This window comes from Ictidomys tridecemlineatus, chromosome 2, assembly GCF_052094955.1.
Source record: "Ictidomys tridecemlineatus isolate mIctTri1 chromosome 2, mIctTri1.hap1, whole genome shotgun sequence".
NCBI classification, from domain to species: Eukaryota; Metazoa; Chordata; class Mammalia; order Rodentia; family Sciuridae; genus Ictidomys; species Ictidomys tridecemlineatus.
This window is the reverse complement of record NC_135478.1, coordinates 126,802,551-126,823,314: the sequence shown is the minus strand read 5'-3', so window position 1 is coordinate 126,823,314 and position 20,764 is coordinate 126,802,551. Positions and strand designations below refer to the sequence as shown.

The 20,764-nt window shown below is 38.6% G+C and overlaps 1 protein-coding gene and 1 non-coding gene across 6 annotated transcripts in view; one reads left to right on the top strand and one right to left on the bottom strand.

The window, feature by feature from the left end:
* The window catches only part of Grb10 (growth factor receptor bound protein 10), a 187,890-nt gene that overhangs the window by 83,449 nt on the left and 83,677 nt on the right, over window positions 1–20,764 (bottom strand). For all 5 annotated transcript variants that reach the window (XM_078039744.1, XM_040291945.2, XM_021734718.3 and 2 more), the window contains one exon: window positions 19,131–19,197. Coding sequence is in view for 3 of the 5 variants with exons in the window: in XM_040291945.2 (XP_040147879.1) it covers window positions 19,131–19,197 (67 nt within the window). In the remaining 2 variants the exon portion in view is untranslated. The remainder of the gene's footprint in view (window positions 1–19,130; window positions 19,198–20,764) is intronic.
* LOC120892083 (U6 spliceosomal RNA) lies at window positions 5,990–6,095 on the top strand. Its single transcript, XR_005736748.1, has one exon. It is a non-coding gene; the product is annotated as a U6 spliceosomal RNA (small nuclear RNA).

Sequence of the window (20,764 nt, the reverse complement as noted above, 5' to 3'; positions counted from 1 at the left end):
CATATTTTCTAAACACATGTGTATAGATCGCAATATAAATTGTTTTTGGCCATAAATATGCATATGAAAATCAAGTACTATACTATTAGTACATTTTTCTATATTATTATAGGATACTTGAAGATATTCAGCTAATGTAAAAGCAAATCACTTTATAACGCTAAAGAAAAACTCAAATGCAACTTCTAAAACATGTCACTATTAAAAAAAAAAAACGCATGGGATTGATGTTCTATTGGAGTAATTCCTAAAGGCAGACAAGAAATAAAAGCACCAGGATTAGTCTATCTAGTAAATGCATGTAAGTACTCTCATATATAAAACCAGAGTTGCTCATCCATAATACGGGAATTTTCAGTGTTTATAAGAGAAACTTATTTTCCTAACCTTGGATGAAAAGGGCATCCTTTTCTCTCTACCCAACTCACATCAATGTTAGTTAATTGCCATTTTCAATCTCTATTTACTGAGAAAATGCATACCAACAAGCTGATTGAGTTAATAATTTGTAAGAATACCATGCTTTTTGTTGTTGTTTGTTTTCTTGCTTGATGGCCATATACATTTGGAAGAGTGCCTGGAGCAGCTGCTGGGCACCAATCAATGCATTGTGCCTGTGTAAATTCTCTAGCCCCCACCTGGAGTCAAGGACCCACAGCTTATGTGAGAAGAATAATCATCCAAAGTATTTTCAATGATCAGCTGGTGATATGAATCTGGATGAAAATAAACACATATCCTACGTATACCACAGTCTAACAAAGCTAACCTCACAATGGCTCTTCTAATTTGTCAATGCTGGCTCAACCTATCTGTTGCTTTGTATTTATAGGTGGCATCTCAGTGATTTTTCTTGTAATGCTTTTCCTTTTCCTAAAGCAAATGTAAGGCCATGCATTCAAGAAGGCTACATACATATTAAGTCCTATATCCACTATTTCCAGTGCTAAGCATTTTCTTCTATCACGTAAGAACTTTATCTGAAGCCTCCTCTAAGAACATCTACTAACAAGTTTTAGGTTCAGAATCCTACTCAACAGATCTGTAGATAATACAAGGAATGTTAACCACTGATTCTGCTTTCATGAAATTTATATGCTGTTCCCCTGAAAACTGCATTTAGATTCTAACATTCCTTCCAAGTAAAGTACTATCCTTGATGATTATTTAAGTATCCATAACTGCTAATTAGATTCCGAGCAATCAACAACCAACTGAGATCTAAACTTTGTGTACCACCAGGCAGATGAGTTGCAGAGTAGGCAGTCCACAGCTGCCTGACTGGACACATGAGCCATGTGGTGGTTGGGAGTTCCCTCGAGAAGCCTCAGGCTCCCTACCAGTGCAATGCAATAGGACCCTGGACTCACTCCATACCCCACTTCCACTCTAGACAAGCTGCTCCCCATCCTCGGGTCTCCTTCTACTCCCGACTTGGGGGATGATATCAACTAAGGCCCCAGGATGGTGACCAACTTCAGGGCTGCCTGCACCCCTTAATCTTTAGATCCTTGAAGATATGAGGATTAACAATGGGTGGAGAAAATCAGCACTGCAGAACTGAGTTGCTAAAATCATCTCTCTCTCATGGAAGAGGGAAGTGTTCTTGTAATTCCCAAATGCTAAAACTAGAAACAGTCTAGTTGTTGAGTGAATCCAGGTATATCATCCCCTCTCCTGTGTTATGAAGCCCTAAAAAAATCTTCCTGGGCATCGGAGTGTATTTGAGTTCATGGGGTTCTTTGGAAACATGAAAGCCAACGTTTTGACACATTTCTCTGCAAGTTCCAGGTTGCGTCTTTCATGTTTCCCGGGTGCCGGGTGCTCCACCTCTCCATCCACACCCGTGCAGCAGCTTCCTCATCAAACACTCTCCACTGGCTATTCTACTTCTGCACCTGCACTTCTGTTGAATTTTACAGACAGTGATGCCATACTGGTAGAATTCTAGATTTTGGTTGTGTTAATGTTGGGCAAAGGAGCCCCTTGTAGGCCCCTAGTCAACAAATCCAGAATGTTAAATGATCCTCAGATCAGCCAGAGCAGGGGACAGGGTGGGGTGCTCTTTGTTCCCTCAGCTGGAGGGAGCTTCTCTCCCATCCTTCTTCTCCCTCCCTCTTTGACTAGTGGCTAAAAAATTGGGAAGGGACCTGAAGAGCATGAGGGATGACTCCAGGACAGAATGGACAACAGCTCACCCCAGAATGCTTTGACCAACTGGCTAACTGGAATTATTTCATAACTCCTTGGTCCCTTTGCACAGTGTGAAGTGAGAATCACACCAGTTATGCAGAGTTTGGTAGGTGGTAGACTAACAGTTCTTTTCAGGTAGACTAATAGAGTATTTCATTTTGACCTGAACTGTAGCTAACATTTCCCCCAGATCTAGAATCCCTTAGGAAAAGTCATTTATTTCCCCTCAAGCCAAGTCAAAGATCAGTATTTTGGTTAAGTGAGGGGAAAAGGATTGGTTAACAATATTTTGAAAAGATAATCACACCTACCATTGCTTGATAACATTCTAACTAGGGAAAAAGTCCCACTTTTTTTTTTTCCTGGTACAGGGGATTGAACCCAGTGACACTTTACCATGAAACTATGTCTTGTTAAGTTGCTTAGGGCATCACTAAATTGCTGAAGCTGGCAGACAACTTGAGATCCTCCTGCCTCAGCCTCCTGAGTCACTGGAATTACAAAAGCATACCACCGCACCTGGCTCCCATTTTTGATTTTTAGTTTCCAAGACTTTTCTATTTCCTGTAGTTTTTTTTACATAGTCAAAAAGCAACCTGCATGCTACTTTGTTTCTCTGCATTTTGACTTGTCATTTCATAAAAGTGGCTTGAAAAGCTTCAAGACAGATATAAAAATCTACATTTTGGGAAACATATTTGAATCTGATGAAAGGTGACCTAATAAATTTCATTATGAAAAACAGATTTGGTAATTAGAAACTATGTTACAATTTCCATTCCAACCTAAAAGAGAAGGAAACATAAATGAGCTACACCTCAATGTCCTATCAAAACATTGCAACAGAAAATTTGGGTATATTAATATTTAATTGTTAAACATCTTCAATAATTAGAAGAAAGTCCTAAGAGTCAATACAGTTATTCTTTGTTTCATTTACAAACTGTAAAAGCAGGAAAGTGGCCCTACATTTCCTTGGATTCTACATTCTCATATTCAACCAACCATGGCTCAAAAATATTCAGGGGATAAACCAAACCAAACCAAAACAAAAACCCTGTGCCTATATTAAACATAGGCAGATTTCCCCCTTATTATTCCCTAAACAAGCACTGTAACAACTATTTACAGTGTTGACTTTGCACTAGTTATTACAAGTAATTGAGAGATGATCTGAAGTATAAGGGAGGATGCACGCAGGTTATATCTAAGAACTACACCATTTTGCAGAAGGGACTTGAATATCCAAAAATTTTTGGCTTCTGTGGGGTCTTGGAACCAATCCCCCAAAGATCTGAAGGATAACTAAATATACCCAGGGAAACTAAAGACAGAACTTTAAAAAAAAAAATGCATACCCATGCTGACAGCAGCACTACTTGTAACAACCAAAAGATGGGTACAACCTAGGTGTCCCTCAATGGATGAATGCATAAAGAATATGTAATATACACATAAAAGACTATTATTCAGCCTAGTAAGGAAAGAGATACTAGCCACCCTATAACATGGATGAACCTTGAGGACATTCTTTCCATGAAATAAGTTCATCACAAAAATTAGTAAATAAAAACCTTATGATCCACTTACATGAGGTCCCAAGAGAGGTCATATTCATGCAGACAGCGCAATGCTGGAAGCCAGGGTGGTGGGGTGTGGGGAATGGGGAGTTGGTGTTTAATGGGTACAGAGTTTCAGCTGGGGAAGAAGAGTTCTACAAATGGATGTTGGTGGTAGTTGTACAATAAGGTAACTGTTCTTAAAGTCACTGAACTGTATGCTTCTTAAGAAGGTTAAGATGGCAAATTTTATTTTAGGCGTGTTTTATGATAATTATCCATAGTAAAAAAAAAAGCCATTTTAAAATTGGATTTGTCAATACCCTCAAACATGGTCAATTAAAGTCTCTGTCTTCCTAATCTACCTTAAATGTGACACAATGCCACACTCACTCTTCATGAAGAGAGTCTCCACCCCATGGTACTATGCACTGCCCCTTCTGGTGAGCAAAGGGGTCTGTCCTGAGCTCAGCCTCTTCTCACTCCAGCCCTTGTGGGAATCATTCATCCCTATCACTGAACTGCCCTCTCATCACTGTTTTCTTGACTCTTAGGTTAGCATGCCTACTCAAACTGGTCCTCCTCCATGATTGGAGCTGAAAAACTCCAGGAATGGATGTCACTCAGGGTGGCCAGTTTAGGGGCTGGGCTCACAGAAGTCAGCCTCAACGTGGTCTTGGATGATCAGTGGTGACACAGGCTTAGTTGTAGGAAAATGTCAAGGGGCAGTTCTCAAAAAGAAATATTCAATCAACAAGATGAGGAGTGGACCTGGTCAGGAGGAAAAATAAGACTCATAAAAACCCCCAACAAGGAGGAGTACCCAATGCAACAGGTGAGAATGTGCAAAGGCACCTGGAACTGGCTTCCTCTCCAGGTGATGACAAGCAGACTGGCTTGTTAAAGACAAGTCTGTCCATCTCTTTGTAGAGATGCAGTAAACACATATTCCTTTATCCCAACAACAATAAGGATTTCTAGTACAAATTTTGCATGCTTCCTCCATCAATCCTCTGGACTGTGTTAGATAGGATCTGCTCAGAGTGTTCACTTTATAATGGTACATGCAAAGCCTCAGTGCCAACAGTCTCAATAAATAGAACTATATAAACACAGAAAGTCTATCTACTCTTAGAGACAACCGTTTCCTCAGGGCGACTCCCCATATAGTTGGTATAGGCTAAGGTCTAGAGCAAATCTCAAAATCAAATCAAGATATCCTGGTGACTAGGCAATTCTACCTCTACCACCACCACCAAAAAACAAACAAATAAACAAACCAAAAAAAAAAAAAAAAAGCATGGTAATGATTAATCCCTGTGTGCCTTAATTCCACTGAGATTTATATTTTAATCTGTTTCAGGGCACTGTACAATAATCTATTTTTAAAATAAGGAAATCTACTTATTTTACTCAATGATTCCGTTCATTAAAATTAAAGACCTGGCATCCAAGATTCAGTGAGCCTCACCTAGTAAAGTTTGTAAAGTATTCTTTCTTATATTTTATCCTGCCACATTGTTGCAAGGAAGCACCTGGGCATTACTAAATCTCTGTTGGGTCCTTTAAGACGGCCTGAATTCTGCACCACAGAGCCTACACAACACACTAAAGGAATTTTCCACTACCAAAAAGTTTCACCCTGCCAAGTAAAGACCAAGGACCTGAGCTACAAATTGCATTTTAAAAGCACAGATTCGGCTATGCAATTTTCTCTTTGTATTTTAGAAGAAACGGGGTAGGAGGAGAAATCTACCCCCCAAAAAAAATATCATTTAAAAAGGGCGAAAGATAAACTGTATCTTTCTCAAGCAATTTAATGTTTCTTTTCAACCTTTTGATTTTGATTCCTAATTCTTCTATTACATCATAAATCAGGCAGAAGCCTGGGTACAAGAAACTATATAAATAACTTGTCATTCTGGAAGGTTCCCATTTTCCATCAACCCTAAAAATATTAGTTCAAGAACACTGGAATTGAAAAGGGAAAATCCAGCTTATGGTCCAAAAGCCTGTCACTCACTGGCACTGGGCTCTCAAAAAAGTCGATGTTTTAAAGGTAAATGAGACACTGGGGAATCTTTATTATCACATTCGACATTAACACTCTATAATTCCATGAACTTAACTCCATAAATTTAAAATCCATTCATGTGACCAACATTTTTCTCCTTCAACAAATATTTACTGAAAGCTGACTGCATATCCAATATCGTTTCAGGTGCTAGAATACAGATGTTAACAAAGACAGGATTCACCTACAGATTGGAACAATACAGAGGCCATCAGCACAGTCCCTGTGCAAGGATGACAATACAAATGCATAATGTGTCCCATGTCTTTTGAATATTTTCACCACAAAAAAATGCATGTTTAAGGACACAGATGAGAGATGCTTCCCTTGACCTGAACATTATACATTATATCAAGACATCATGATACTCCATAAATACATATAATGTTTATGTGTAAATTAAAACAAAAATCCCTGCCATCCAGATGTAATGCCTTAAGCAACAAGCTCTGGAAAAGGATTCCGATGCTAAATATAAAGTAGCACAGAAGGATATGAAACATTTTTTTACTACCTCTGGAAAAATAATTCCCTCTACAAAGAAGTTAAAACCTGATCTGGTTAAGCGGCAACTAACAAGGAGAAAGGAGGTGGATGTATCCTGTAGGAATAAAAGAATAGGCTTCCAACTGAAATGGCATGCCTCAAGCTGAAAAGGGCTGGGATGGGGAGGGGAGGTCCCAAGACCCTGCATTTTGAGTACAGTTTAGTGATAGGTAGGAAGTTAAAGGGAATAAAGAAAAGGAATACAGATCATGTCCTCAGATGAAGAGATCCGTGGCGGAATGAATAAACTTCCTGGTCTATGAACATATACCAGGGGCCAAAAATTCTCCTAGCATGGTTATGCTTACTGCTTGGCAGAGAGAAGAGTTTTAAAATGAGATCTCTGTTTCCAGGCAAGTCAATCATGGAGAGGGTATTCAGCTCAAAAAAGCCTTGATTCTGAGGCATCTGGAGGTGGAAAGTCATCCCAGGAGAACCCTACCAGGCGATTCCAAGAACTGGCACATCTCCCAGAACTGAAAAGCCCAGGAGACAGGAGCTGGCTCTCCAGGACCAGGATGGGAATGCAGTTTATCCAGGACAGGGCACTCAGGATGGGGCAGAGGGGTGGTTTACGCAGAGCTTCCTCTGTCAACCCATCCATAGGCAGGACCACCAGGAGTTGGGGGTGGCGGTATAGGTGAAATCAGGTTCCTGGCACTTACCTGATATACTGAATCCTACCCTATTGGGTTTGGCTCAAGGGAAGGACAGAGACCCCGCTATAGTCTGAATGCTTGTTTTCCTTGAAAATCTATGTGTTAACAGAAACCTAATTTCTGAGGTGAAGGTACGAGGAGGTGGGACCTTATGGGGTGGTTAGGTCATGATGGTGGAGCCCCCTTATAAAACGGACCCCAGAGAGCTCATTTAACTCTTCTCCCAGAAAAAAAAAAAAACACAGCAAGACAGTATCTGTGAAGATGTGGACCCTCATATAACACTGAAACTGCCAAGGCCTTGATCTTGGATATTCAGTCTCCAAAAGTGTGAGAAACTGTAAAGAAGCTAGGCACAGTGGAGCACACCTGTAATCTCAAGAGGTGAGGCAGGAGGATCTCAAATTCAAGGCTAGTCTCAGCAACTTGGCAAGACCCTGACTCAAAAACAGCTAAAAAGGCTGGGGATTGGATCAGTGGTAAAGCATCCCTGGGTTCAATCCCAAGTACCAACAAAAGGAAGGAAGGAAGGAAGGGAGGAAGGAAGGAAGGAAGGAAGGGAGGAAGGAAGGAAGGAAGGAAGGAAGGAAGGAAGGAAGGAAGGAAGGAACAAATGAACGAATAAACTAAATTATTAACACATAAAAAGGATGAAGTATGTCCTACTTTGAATTTAGGTGGAGGTTCCACTATATATCTTGGTAACTTCGTGACTATACCTAGAAATAAACTGTTAGAACAGAGATGTGTTTGACAAATCATAAAACAAAGTGTGGTATGTTTAGAAGAAAAGTAAAAAGTTGGAAAGGAATACAAAAAGGAAGCAACTTATTTTAATGGTCAGTGGAGAACAAAGGGAAGTGCCCAGGGAGAAGGTAGTAGTGGTATGGACCAAAGAACAGCTGAATTTAAACATACAGAAATGGTTATAGCTAGTCCTGGATGATGGGTGGCTAAAACACCAGATAGAGAAGGTCACTAATCAATAGCAGGTTCCAGAAAAGCAACCAGTCTATGTCACTGTGTCCAAGGGATGTGTACAGCTGCCGTGTGGTGTGGTAAGACAGAAAGTTGAGAGGCCTCCCACAGGGGCCACAGAATCACATTGAGAACTGCCCCATCTGCTCCACAGCTAGTCCCCCTTCTATGATACAGGACTCAGCCTATTCCTCCATCAAGAACAGGGATGCAAGAGTCCCCATTCACTGCAGAGTTCTCCAGCAGGAAGCATTAGTTATTAGTTTATGCTATTTGACAACCAAATACATTTAAAAATACACAGACAAGGGGCTGAGGCTGTAGTTCAGTGGTGGAGTGCTTGCCTAGCATATGTGAGGCACTGGGTTCAATCCTCCGCACCACATAAAAATAAATAAATAAATACAAAGTATCCATCTACAACTAAAAATATAAAAAATAAATATACATTGACAAAAATGGGAGGGTTAAGAAACTAAAAGTTAACATCATCTCATGGAGAATGTTATCAAGGACTTGGTCAGAATTGAATCTAGAGTTGAACAGCGACCAATCATAGGACCAGCCATGTCCTATGGGAAATGGCGGAGGAGAGGACAGCAGCAGGCTCCCAGGGACATCCTGGATAGTTGATAGACTGTTTTACTCCCCTGAAATGTTTACTCCTTCTAGCTACAAAGATTCATTGCAAATATGCATGCATAATAGTGCCTGCCCACAGGTGAGGAACTAACATTTTTGAGTAACTACTTAGAAGTGGGATTAATTCACAGTGGGGTATGCATTAGCTATGTTAATGAAAGTGATTTTTGGAGATCTTGTTAAATTGCTTCTGAAGGCAGTAGTACATTCTGTACTGAATGACAGAGGGCTTTTTAACCTTCCTTAAGATCTCTAGCTTGAGGTCTTACTTTGGGGATAGAGTTTAAAATTATGTAAGAAAAAAAACTGCTTCCAATTTTTTTTTTTAAAGCTTTCTATGTACTGATACGGATGGAGGCTGATTATTACAGGTTAACTATAGATTTCAAAAAATTAGATAAGGTACAATATGGTGAAAAAAAAATAACAATATTGAATTTTAAGAGAAAGGATAATTTTGTTTTTTTTTTTTACATGGAGGAAATTTAAAGATATTCTTTCAGAATTAAATAAAAGAATTATTTATTTCTAAATGAATCCTGCTACAACCTAAAAAGAATCTGTACTTCCTTGGGCAAAAGGATCCACACGTTACATGATCATTAAGACAGAATTGACACAGGGATCACTGTGTATGCCCTAGGCCTGGGCCCCATGCCTCTCATGGCTTTGACAAGCACCAGACACACTCGTTTAACGAGTGAACGAACGAATGAACGAATGAATGGAAGTCACGGGAGAACCACAGGGCAAATGAGCGGAGGAAAAGCAAACCCACCAGGAGAACAGAAAGAGTTGCTGGGATAAAGCCCTCTATTGAGCAGGGAGCATCCTGACAGCTAAAGGAAACATGAAACATTAATGGAGTCCAATTATCTGCTCAAAGGGACGAGACAAAAGAGTGGCGTGAACTGTCAGAGCATCAGGAAAGCGAAGGCCCAGAATAGCTGAGACTTGAAAAATGACAAAGGACGACAATGGCTTTTTCAGTTCTGCTCCAAATAAGGACCAGGAGGAAGAGGTCTGCTGCTTGCTTGACATTGGGGAAAGACAGAGAGAATGCAAGCTCCTCAATGCCTTTTTGTTCCTATCTTCCTTATTAAGACAAATGATCTTCAAAGTGGAAAGGAAGGAATAAGCACAATTAAGGAGAAGCCACGGTCCATGATGGGGGTGGGGCTGCAAAGATCCCATCTCCTTGGCTGCCTTCAAGGCCAAGGAAAATTGATCCCTACAGTTGAAATCTCAGTTCAAGTCACTGAAAAAATCTCAAGAGCCAAAAAGGAAGGAGAATACTGGTGGGCCTGGATAAGGCAGGCAGGCTAATCTGGAGGTATAAAAAGCAGAGGAACCAAAGGCTCAAAGAGGAGTCTACCGGCCTTGGTCAAATCTCAGTTCTGTAACACATGATGGGTGTGGCCAGGGCAACTCGCCCACCTCTGGCCTCTGCTTCTTCCCGTGGAAATAATAATATCTCCATCATGGGGAAGTTAGGTGGACTCAATAGGGTAAAATGTTCTCAACACACACAAATATAATATTAAGGTGATAGATGTGTAAACTGTGATAATTATGGTAATGACAATGTTTTGACATATCAGCATATATTAACATTTAAATAAATTTTATGTAAATCAAAAAATAAATAGGAAAGACTTTTTTCTCCCCTAGCAAGCAAAAAACAACTATAATTTAATACTGGATACCTTCATGAGTTCATACTGAAAAATTCAGTTACATTCTAACATCATAGGACTTATTGAGCCATCCACCATTCCCTTCTCATACTTTTTCTGACATTAAATCCCATTATTTAGATAAAATAGTTACTTCTCTGCTCAGTCCTTGAATATATAAAAATCAGTTACTAACCTAAACTTCTAAGTATGGAAATTCTTAATAGTTTAAGATCTTAATTTTATAATAGGGAAGTCACCTAAACATGGAGGAAGTAGAAGATGGGAAGAAAGAAATCACAGAAATCTGAAAGACTACAATATCGTCACATTACCTGACACTACAGGAGGATCATCACCAACATGTGTATATGCCCTTATTCTATGTGGTATGGCCTATTTCATATTCCATAAAGCAAAAAGAACATGGACATTGGGAGCATTTTGTGGGGAAAGGATTATACGATGATTCTCCTAGCTTTTCTGGCATCTCAACCTCAATCAAAAGTGTTAGGAATATTGGGAGGAAGTGGGCTAACAAATCAAAATTAGCACAATCTTAGGTATCAATAGCCCATCAAAGGCCCATATTCACAACTATTCAGTATTCTATTTAGCATTTTGGAAAAAGAAACTTATATTTGAAAATAGTATAGTTTAGCCATGAGGAAACGATAACTGAGAAAAACAAAAGTTACTTTTACATGTATATGAATACAAAGAAATGATTAAAAGTTGGAAGCCATTTTTGTAAGACTGTTGGACTAAATGAGAGGTCATTAAAGATTCTGCAAGCCTGGTTCAAAAGCAACCATGAGGAGCCACTGTCTTCTTGGGAGACTTGTGTGTATTCTCTATGATCCTGTCCTTATCCAAGCTTCTCCTGATGCCCGGGAATAGCCTGGCAAGAAGGGAAGGGCTTTGTCAGCTGGTTGTCTTTGCTTGCCTGGAATTACCAGAATGTCACATGTGCAGGCAGGGCTTGAGAGTTTTCTGGAACTCACGTCTATTTAGGACATGTGAGTTCAGGAATTCATTAAATAAATATCTATGAAACATGACTCCAGACAGCGCACTATAGTAGAACCTTCAGGATTAAAGTAAGACTTGGTTAGAGTCCTCAAGAAATCTATATTCTCTGGAGAAAGCAGACAGGGGAAAGGCAAAGCTCCTTCAAGTATCATTTTATGTATTTTCAGGTGTGTGCCTGGTGGCCCTCTTGAATTTTCTTAAACCTGGTGCTAAATGCGCTTGGCTTTGATTCCCATTCCACCATTGCACTAGAATGTCCGTGGTCATAGGAACATTACACACAAAACCAAAAGGGAGAAACAACCCAAGCGCCCATCTACAATGAATGGACAAACCAATGTGGTATATCCATACAATAGAAATATTATTTGGGTATAAATGACATGATATTCTAATACGTGTAAAATGGATGAACCTCGAAAATATGCCAGATGAAAGAAGCCAGTTACAAAAGAATAGATATTATATAATTCCAACTATATGAGTTACCTAGAATAGTCAAATTCAGAGTCAGGAAGTAGATTAGAGGTTACCAGGGCTGGGAGAATTATTGCTTAATGGGTACAATTTTGTTTGGGGTGCTAGAAAGTTTTGGAAATAGATAATGGTGATGGTTGCTCAACACTGTGAATATAATTAATGTCGCTGAACTGCATACTTAAAATCATTAGAATGGTAAATTGTGTTTTATATATTTTACCACAATGAAGAAATAGTTCTTAGAAATTGTTTAAGAGTAATTCCAGCTATTACAAAACCATGCACTTTCAAAGGAAAATGTACCCCATCCTGCAGGGTGCTACTAAGAAAGGCATGAAGCATTTTTAGCAACTGTCACACAAAAATAAGCAGCTTATGTTAGGAACAAGGTAATAAAACAAGAGCAATAAATCCTCTTTGCCAGATAGAACTAACAGGTCAAGGAAAGTCACAGCTAATCTTATATTCTCAACATCAGGCCCCTTGTAAGGAACCAGGCAACTCCAGATCTAAATCAGAGTCTCTGACCAGGACTTGAAAATTAAGGAAGCAGAAAAGGAAAATCAACAACAAAAAAAAATGGCACTATATCTTGTCATATTTGATCACACACCCCATGGCATTTTGTTAAAAAGAATTCCACAGGATGAACTTGGTGTCAGGCATAAGAATGGGAAGGGAAGGGAATGAAGATGTGAGGGAAGTACTGAGAAGGCACACCACAGACTCCTATAGGTCCTGCAGACTGTGCTCCATGCTGGCCTGGGAGACTGGCTGACCGCTCCCAGGGAGGGAATGAGCCTTTGTACTGCACTGCCAGAGAGCAGCACATCCCAGGTCCACTCATCATAGACTCCCAGGGCTGTGCATGTGCCAAGAGGGAAGATGAACACTGCACTTGGACACACTTGAAAGAGGGACTGTGCCCTTCTGTTCCCTGAAACAGACCTCGGAGCACTGGCTCCCTTGATTTCCAGCTCTGTTGGTTTCCTTATTTTTTCATGTAAAATAAGTGTCCAGAATCAGTTTGCTTTTTTTTTTTTTGCAAACTGCCTGCTTATGCACTTTGCTAGTTTTTCTATTTGCCTGTTACTTGTTTCATTTATAGGACTTACAGAACTTTTTTTTTTTTAAAATAAACAGAAGACAGTAATTCTCCACATGATACATGCATTACAATTTTTTCCCCAGGTTGAAGTGTGCTTTTATTATTTTAAATATCATCTTGTGTGTTTGCATAAAAATGTACACTTATACGCAAACTTATCATTTTTCCTTTATAGTACAGCTACATCTTATTTAGTAAAGTCTGATTTTGATATACTACATGAAGATTCTCACTATTCATTAATTTCTGTTAATCAAATAAATAAAAGACACTTTCTTTTTTTCACTCTTGTTATTTTCTTGCCTAAAATTGAGTATTAGGTATAATACATAGTAAGGTTCCAGGCACCTGACTCGCCCCCAATATAAATAGTCATGTTTCCTGTGATCTCGGTTCTCCCATGACTATTGTTGCTGTATGTCATTTCTGCTAATGTGTTGGTGTCAACAGGGTATCTACTCTGATCCTTAGATCTCTCTCTCTCTGCCCATGAGTAAACCATATACTTTCTTCTTGTGAAGTCTCATGAGAAATCTTGCTATCTGATAGTGCAAATCACCCCTCCACATGTCTTGTCCTTCTTCACATTTCTCTTGGCTATTACAAAGTCTTACTAAGTTTCACTCTTCCTTATTAAACTTAGGAAACATTTGTCAAGTCACATAAAACTCTGCTGGATATTTGGTTACACCTGCAACTAATTTAAAGATAAACTTGAAAAGATGTGATAATCTTCACTATATTCTGACTATATTCTGTCTTCTCATCTATGACCATAGTATAACTCTCTCCATTTCTTCAGGACTTTAATCTCTTTAGCAACATCCTATGTCTGGTAATCTTGTTGAGTTTATTCCTAGACACCTTATAATTTTCATTATTGCCAAGGATGGAGGCATACTCCTGCAATTCCAGCAACTTAGGAGGCTAAGGCAGAAGGATCACAAGATCAAAGCCAGCCTCAGAAACTTAGTGAGGCCCTCAGCAAATTAGCAAGACCCTGCTTCAAAATAAAAAAATAATTTAAAAGGGGCTGGGAACGTGGTTAAGTGGTTACATACCCTTGAATTCCTGGTACCAAAAAAGAAAAGAAAAATTCATTACTAATATAAATGAGATTTCTTTGGGCATTATATTTCCTGATTGTTTCTTATTAGTATACAAGAATACTATTAAATTTTACTTGTTGATTTCACATTATATCTGCCATCTTACTGAACTCTTATTTATTTTAAAAGTTTGTATATCAGGGCTGGGGTTGTGGCTCAGCAGTAGAGCGCTCACCTAGCATGTGTAAGGCCCTGGGTTTGATCCTCAGCACCACATATAAATAAATAAAATAAAGGTGTTGTGTCCAACTACAACTAAAAAAATAAATAAATATTTTAAAAACTAGTTTGTATATCTGTGTACATTTTCTATTTGAATAATCATATTATTTGCAAATAAATACAGATTTTATTTCTTCCATTTCAAAGTTTACATTTTTGTGTCTTCATTTATTCTTTTATTGCAACTGCTAAGACCTCTAGTATACATCTATGTCTGATTCTGGATCTTCCTGGGCATGACTCTAATATTTCTCCATTATGGATGATGCAAGGTGTAGGTTCTTGACAAATTATTTTTTTTTAAATATTTTTTTAGTTGTAGATGGATATAATACCTTAATTTTATTTATTTATCTTTATGTGATGCTGAGGATTGAACCCAGAGCCTCACATGTGCTAGGCATTAGCTACCACTGAGCCACAACCCTAGCCTCGACAAATCAATTTTAAAATGTTAAAAGTTTCCTTTTCAGTCCTGGTCTCTTAAGAGATTTGTTGTTTGTTCTGTGTTACAATGAGCAGAAAATTCTCTTTTCATATCTAGTGAGATGACCATTTGATTTTTCTTTAATCTTTATATTAAATGTGTTACTGCCTACAATGGTAAACCATCCTTGCATTACTATAATAACCTCAACTTGGTCATATTAATTGTTTTACATTTCATTTAAGAGAAATTGCTGAATCTGATTCATTTATGTTTTACTTAGACTTTTGTTTCATTTTGTAAACATGTGAAATGGGATTTTGATTTCTAGTATTGTTTCAAAGCTACCTGAACGTATCATAAATAGGGGAAAGTTCTTGGTCCTCTGTCCAGCTCTGAAAACATTTATATAAAGAAAGGCATTATTTGTTCCTGGAAAGTTTGCTAACATTAATCTACAGAACTACCTCAGTATTTTTGAAGGGGCAGTAATGATTATTGCTAGAGTTATTTTATATTTCTGTATCTGGAGGCTGGAGATGTAGTTCAATAGTAGAGCACATGTCTAGCATGCACTAGTTCAATCCCCAAGACCACCAAAAAAAAAAAAGAAAAAATGATTTCATAAAGGATCAATTTTACTTTTATATTTTTGCAATAAATTGTCTATCTTCTTTCATGCCTTTGTCCTTCTACACATCTGTGCTAGAGGTTTACTGTTAGGATGTTTTTTGTTTGTTTGTTTTGTTTTGTTTTGAACAAAGACTGGCTTTCATTTTGTTCTTGTTTATTGACACTTTATTTCAATAATTTCTCATTTTAATTTTTATAATTACTTCCTTCTGCATTTCTTAGACTTATTCAATTTGCATTTTTCTAATTTCAATTTTTCTTCCTTTTGAAGCTTAGGAATTTAGTCCTACTTTAGTAGCACTATACAACTTTCCACTTGTACTCTGTTCATTTCCATTAAGTTCTAAATGACTGACATTTCCATTGTGAGTTTCTCTTTAACCCATGAGTAAAATATGGGTCTCTTTTTAAAAGTTTCCACAAACATGTTTACATGTTTTGTCTTGAACTTTTTGTGTTGACGTCTGATTTAATCACACTGGGTCAAAGAACGTGGCTTGCGTTGAATAGATTGCTTAAAATTTAGTGCAACTTTCCATATATGGTCAATTTCTCAAAAAAGTTAAGACAGGTTTTAAGAAGAATCAAGACTGTCTCTCTGTTGGGTACAGGGTCCTAGATGTCTCTACCAATGGAAGTCTGGCAATACTGTGGTGTATATATCTGGGATTACCCCTACTATCTTACATTGTATTTTCTGTTTAACATCTTCTCTCTTTCATATCTTAATTTTTCTTCTTTTTCTACTTGGTGTTGTTTGATTTTTTAAAAATATGTATCCCCTTGTACTTTTTTCTGTTAGGTTAAAAGCTATAAATTATATGTGTATTCTTCCAGTAATAACAGTCAATGTTTTAGTTGCACATAATATATTAAAACACATGATTAAATATATTTTTCCCTAAAAAGATGTTCAGTTATTTCACATTTTACTCCTCCTATATGAATCCCTTTTAGGATTTAACCACTGAGTAATCTGCATCCCGCAAAGACACACATACATACTTTCAACATCTATATGGAGATTCAGCTTAACCTTATCTTAACAATTCATATGGAATTACATTTTCAACATTGTACCAATGTCTCTGCACATTACTGTTCCTTATATCCATGTTTCACATTCCTTCTTCCTGAAGTAAATTTAATTACTCTTCTTCCCTTCCACTTTTTGGAGTAGCCCTAAATGCTTTTAGATATGAACTAATCTTCCCTTTTCCTTGGTAGTTTTTGAGAGCAATTTGAGAGTTTTATCTTTCTTCAGTTCTGGCCAATTCTCAGCTCTTATCTCTGTTATCTCTGAGTTTCCTTCTCTACTTCTCCCTCCCCAAAAGATTGTAGGATCCTTGGTACCTAACTGCTCACCCCCTCTTCCTTTACCTCTCTGCAATCTATGCAAGTTGACTCTCTTAGAACTAACTTCCAACTCTTGAACTCCCTTTAGAAAGAAGAGAACACTTAAAAAAAATGGAAATGATATAATAATATCAATAATCGTCAATAAAAATATTTCAGTGTTTGAAATATTTCATTTTCAAAATTTCTAGCAGTTCTTTTTCATACCCAGCTATTCTTGCTTTGTTTCTTCAGGTTGTGTTCATGATTTCTTGCAGTGTTACAGACATTAGTCTTTCATTCATCTGAGTAATATAAACATGCCTATTTCAAAGCCTTTGTGAGACTTATTTTTATTGCATATGGTCTAAATTGGTCATCTGTTGATTTTGTTAGCTGTATTTCCTAGTATGGGATTGCTTCGTGTGTTTTGGAATGTTGGTTTGGAGACTCATTTGGGGTGGGTTGTTTTGTTTGTCTTTTCCACCACTCTCCCTGCCTACTCCTCCCTATGGAGTGGTAGGGCCGGGGCAGTCTGCAGCCACTGCCTGGTGGAAGACTGCGGAGGTTGCAGCCTGAGTCACTGTGCCCACCAGGACGCTGCTCCATTTAGCTCTGGCGGCAGGGCTGTGCCTGGCTGCTTGGCCGCGAGTTCCCATGTGCTCTAGTCCTCCCTGGCAACGGTCTTTTTCCAGCATCTTCTGAGAGCAGGGAAGCCCCACCCCAGCTCCTGGCTGGATACAGTGGGCTTGGCTCTGGTTCTGCTCCCCAACACTGGCATAGGAAAGGGACCTCCATCCCCAGGACTTGAGTGGCCTGCACTGGTGGCTGTTTTTGGTGGTGCAAGCACTGTTAGTCAGTCCTCTGTGGAATAGCCTGTTCTAGACCAAGCTGTGTCCTTCACTTTTCCTTTTCTGATATGCTACCTGTGAACAAGGACTGAAGCCAATGTCATGAGTGCACTTACAGGTAAGAACTCTGGGAGGTTGACAAGTGGAGTTCAATATGGAGAAACGCTCCCTTGTTCATTTAAGCCATGTTTCAGGAACTGCAATGCATCAGAGACCCAGCCTCAACTGTGTGCTGCTTAACTCTAAGCCAGAATGGAGAACTAGCTCTCTTCTAGTGGAAGGCTATTCCCTGTACTGTTCTGCAAATTCCCCTTCAGGACACTGCTTGGGTATATCTGATACCTAGAGAGTATCTGAAAGTATGATGTAAAGACAAAGGTTGAGAGATAAACTATGGAAATTCTCTCTGTGTAATTTTTCTTATAATTTTCTGACGGAAGCATTAACAGAATTCTAAATGAACATCGATACCAAGATCTAGATTGTTTCAGCTTGAAAGAGATCATTCTAAACAATATAATGTAATGAGTCAAAATTGTTCAAAATTTCAAAACCAATACTCATAAACCAATATCTTTCCCTTCCATCATCTCATATGAATGTTTTCTGAAATGTGACCCTGAAATTAGGTTTGTTACAGAAAATCCTGACTGCTTTTATGAATCTTCTAATGCTTGGGAACACATTTATTTGACTTCCTAGTTAGATCTCAGCTTTGATTTTTGGCTAAAGTCATCTTCTTTCTCATTAAGCAATTTTTAAAACTCTGATTATTCTAATGCCTACCAGCTCTAAACCTTATGATTCCTTGTACTTAAACGCTACAATAATCCATTACATTGTTTGTGCTTCATGTAGGGAGCAGACTCCCCATCCTCTATCAGTTTCTCTAATTTATGAAGTAACTTTGTATTCCTTTAATGTGATTCCATACTTCCTCATAAACTCGAAAAGGATCAAGAAATACCAAGAATACATACATGCAAAACCAGGCTAATAAAACATACAAAAATGCTAAAACAAAGGGGTTCCCCTGTGCACGACCCCTCACAAAAGGTAACATCAAATCGCCTTAAGTGGAATACCAAGAAACTTGCATAAAACAGATTTTTGAAGTTTAGCTCAATGAAGTCTGTTCATTGAAATATAGACGACTATATTAGAATGTGTTTCCTTAAACCAGTAAGATTAGAGTCTTATTCATTTGTGTCAAAAATAACTTTTGCAGTACATCCATGAATTCAACCAATTATGAATTGAAATCATTTGGGGGGAAAAAATCACGACACATGTACTGAACACAAACAGACTTTCTTCTTGATCATCATTCCCTAACAATACAGTATAACAACTGTTCATTTAGCAGTTATATTGTATTAAGTAACTAATCTAACAATGATTAAAAGTATACAGAAGGTAATGCATAGCTTCTATGCAAACATTAGGACATCTTATATAAGGGATTTGAGTATTCTTGGGTTCTGCTATCTCTGCAGGATCATGGAACTGAGCCCTCCACCCCTGCCCCACCCCACAGACATGAAGGAGGACTATAAAGTCCTAATGCTATTGCAAAGCTATAGTTAAGTTCTTGCTCATTACTTACTTGGATTGTTCGCTCGTTCAGATTGTGCCAGCTCTCGTGGACTGGGAGGTGCTTGCTCCGCTTTTTCCTAAAAAAAAGGACAACAGGGTCAAATGAGGCATTTCACACTTTTCAATAACCATCCTCCATGGCATTTCCATTCTGCTCAGTTCCTTAATTCTTTTTGACTTATTTAGTTTCTTTTCATTTTAAATGATAGTCTAGAAAATGCTATATTAGGAAAGTCAATCATGAAAAGGTGTAACCTGTTGGCGATGGAGTGAGAAGAATAGTTACTACTGAAATAGCCCCCCCCTCCTGCCCCTGAATAGCAATTCAAAAAGAATGATTATCAACTGCTTAGCTTAGGCGATGAATGCCAATAATTAACATTCCATGGAGCACATGTACTTTCTATAACAATTACTGGTAATTGAGCCTTGGCCTTCTGCTACCTGGAACAGAAATGTCCAGATAGTGTATTATAAATGGCTCTCTCCACAATGGATAAGGAGTTCAGTGGCATTTTTCAGATATCAGAGTGAGGGGAAAAAAATTCAGGCAAATTTAAAACAGCAATATCAAACACACGAATTCTAGAAAAACATCTTCATAGAAACACAATTTGCTAATGAAAGGCATAATAAACTATTGGGGTGCTTTTTAATATTTACATACTTAGGAAAAAAACAGCAATGACTACTTACAGTGGGGAGATGCTGACTTCCTCTTACAGATTAATGAAACCTGTGAAGTTTTTACAATCACGTATATTACCTCTATAATCAGAAAGAATCTGAATTGTGCCCAAAGCACAAAGTCTTCACCAAAATCTATTGCTAATACATAGCACATATAGTCAAAATATAGTAGACATGCTCCTTGACTTATACCCCAATACACATCATAAATGGAAAATATTGTACATGGAAAATGCACTGAATCCACCTGCCTACCAAGCATCATTCTTAGTGGCACACCCCACTGTAGAGTATTGGCTGTTTCCCTCCTGATCACAGGGCTGACTGGAAGCTACAGCTCGCTGCCTATGCCCAACATCACAAGACAGCATCATATTTCATAGCACTGGCTCAGGAAAAGTTCCCAATTCAACATCTGAAGTAGGGTTTCTACTGCATGCATATTGCTTCCTCACCATTGTAAAACAAACAAACAAAAATATTAAATGGAACCTTCAAAAACGGGGCTCCCTCCCAGCTGACATCAGCAACCTTATCCCTATCTATCCCTCCCAGCATCGCAACTGAAGCATGTGAAATATCTGGCATGCTTGTGCACTGCAGAGTGTTGGCAAATGCCAACGTGCCCAGTGTGTGTACTGTGCTAGGTGGGGCTCCTACTTCACAGAGGAAGGCATGGAGGCACAGGAAGGTTGACTGCCTTTACACCCACCATCCCCAGTGGTCTAAGCCACCCCAGCATCAGGATGAAAGCAGCTGGCTACATGTTCCTTGATTGTTCACATCCAAAGGCCCCAAAAGACTAAAAACGGGACACGGGTTTCACCAAGGTATCCGAGGAGCAGGGCATGAATACTTCATTGCCTGAATGCCTCCCAGTAAGAGGCTCCTGTGCCCAGAGCGTTTCTTGTCATGTACGAAAACGCACTCAATGCTAACATCTCATCTACCAGC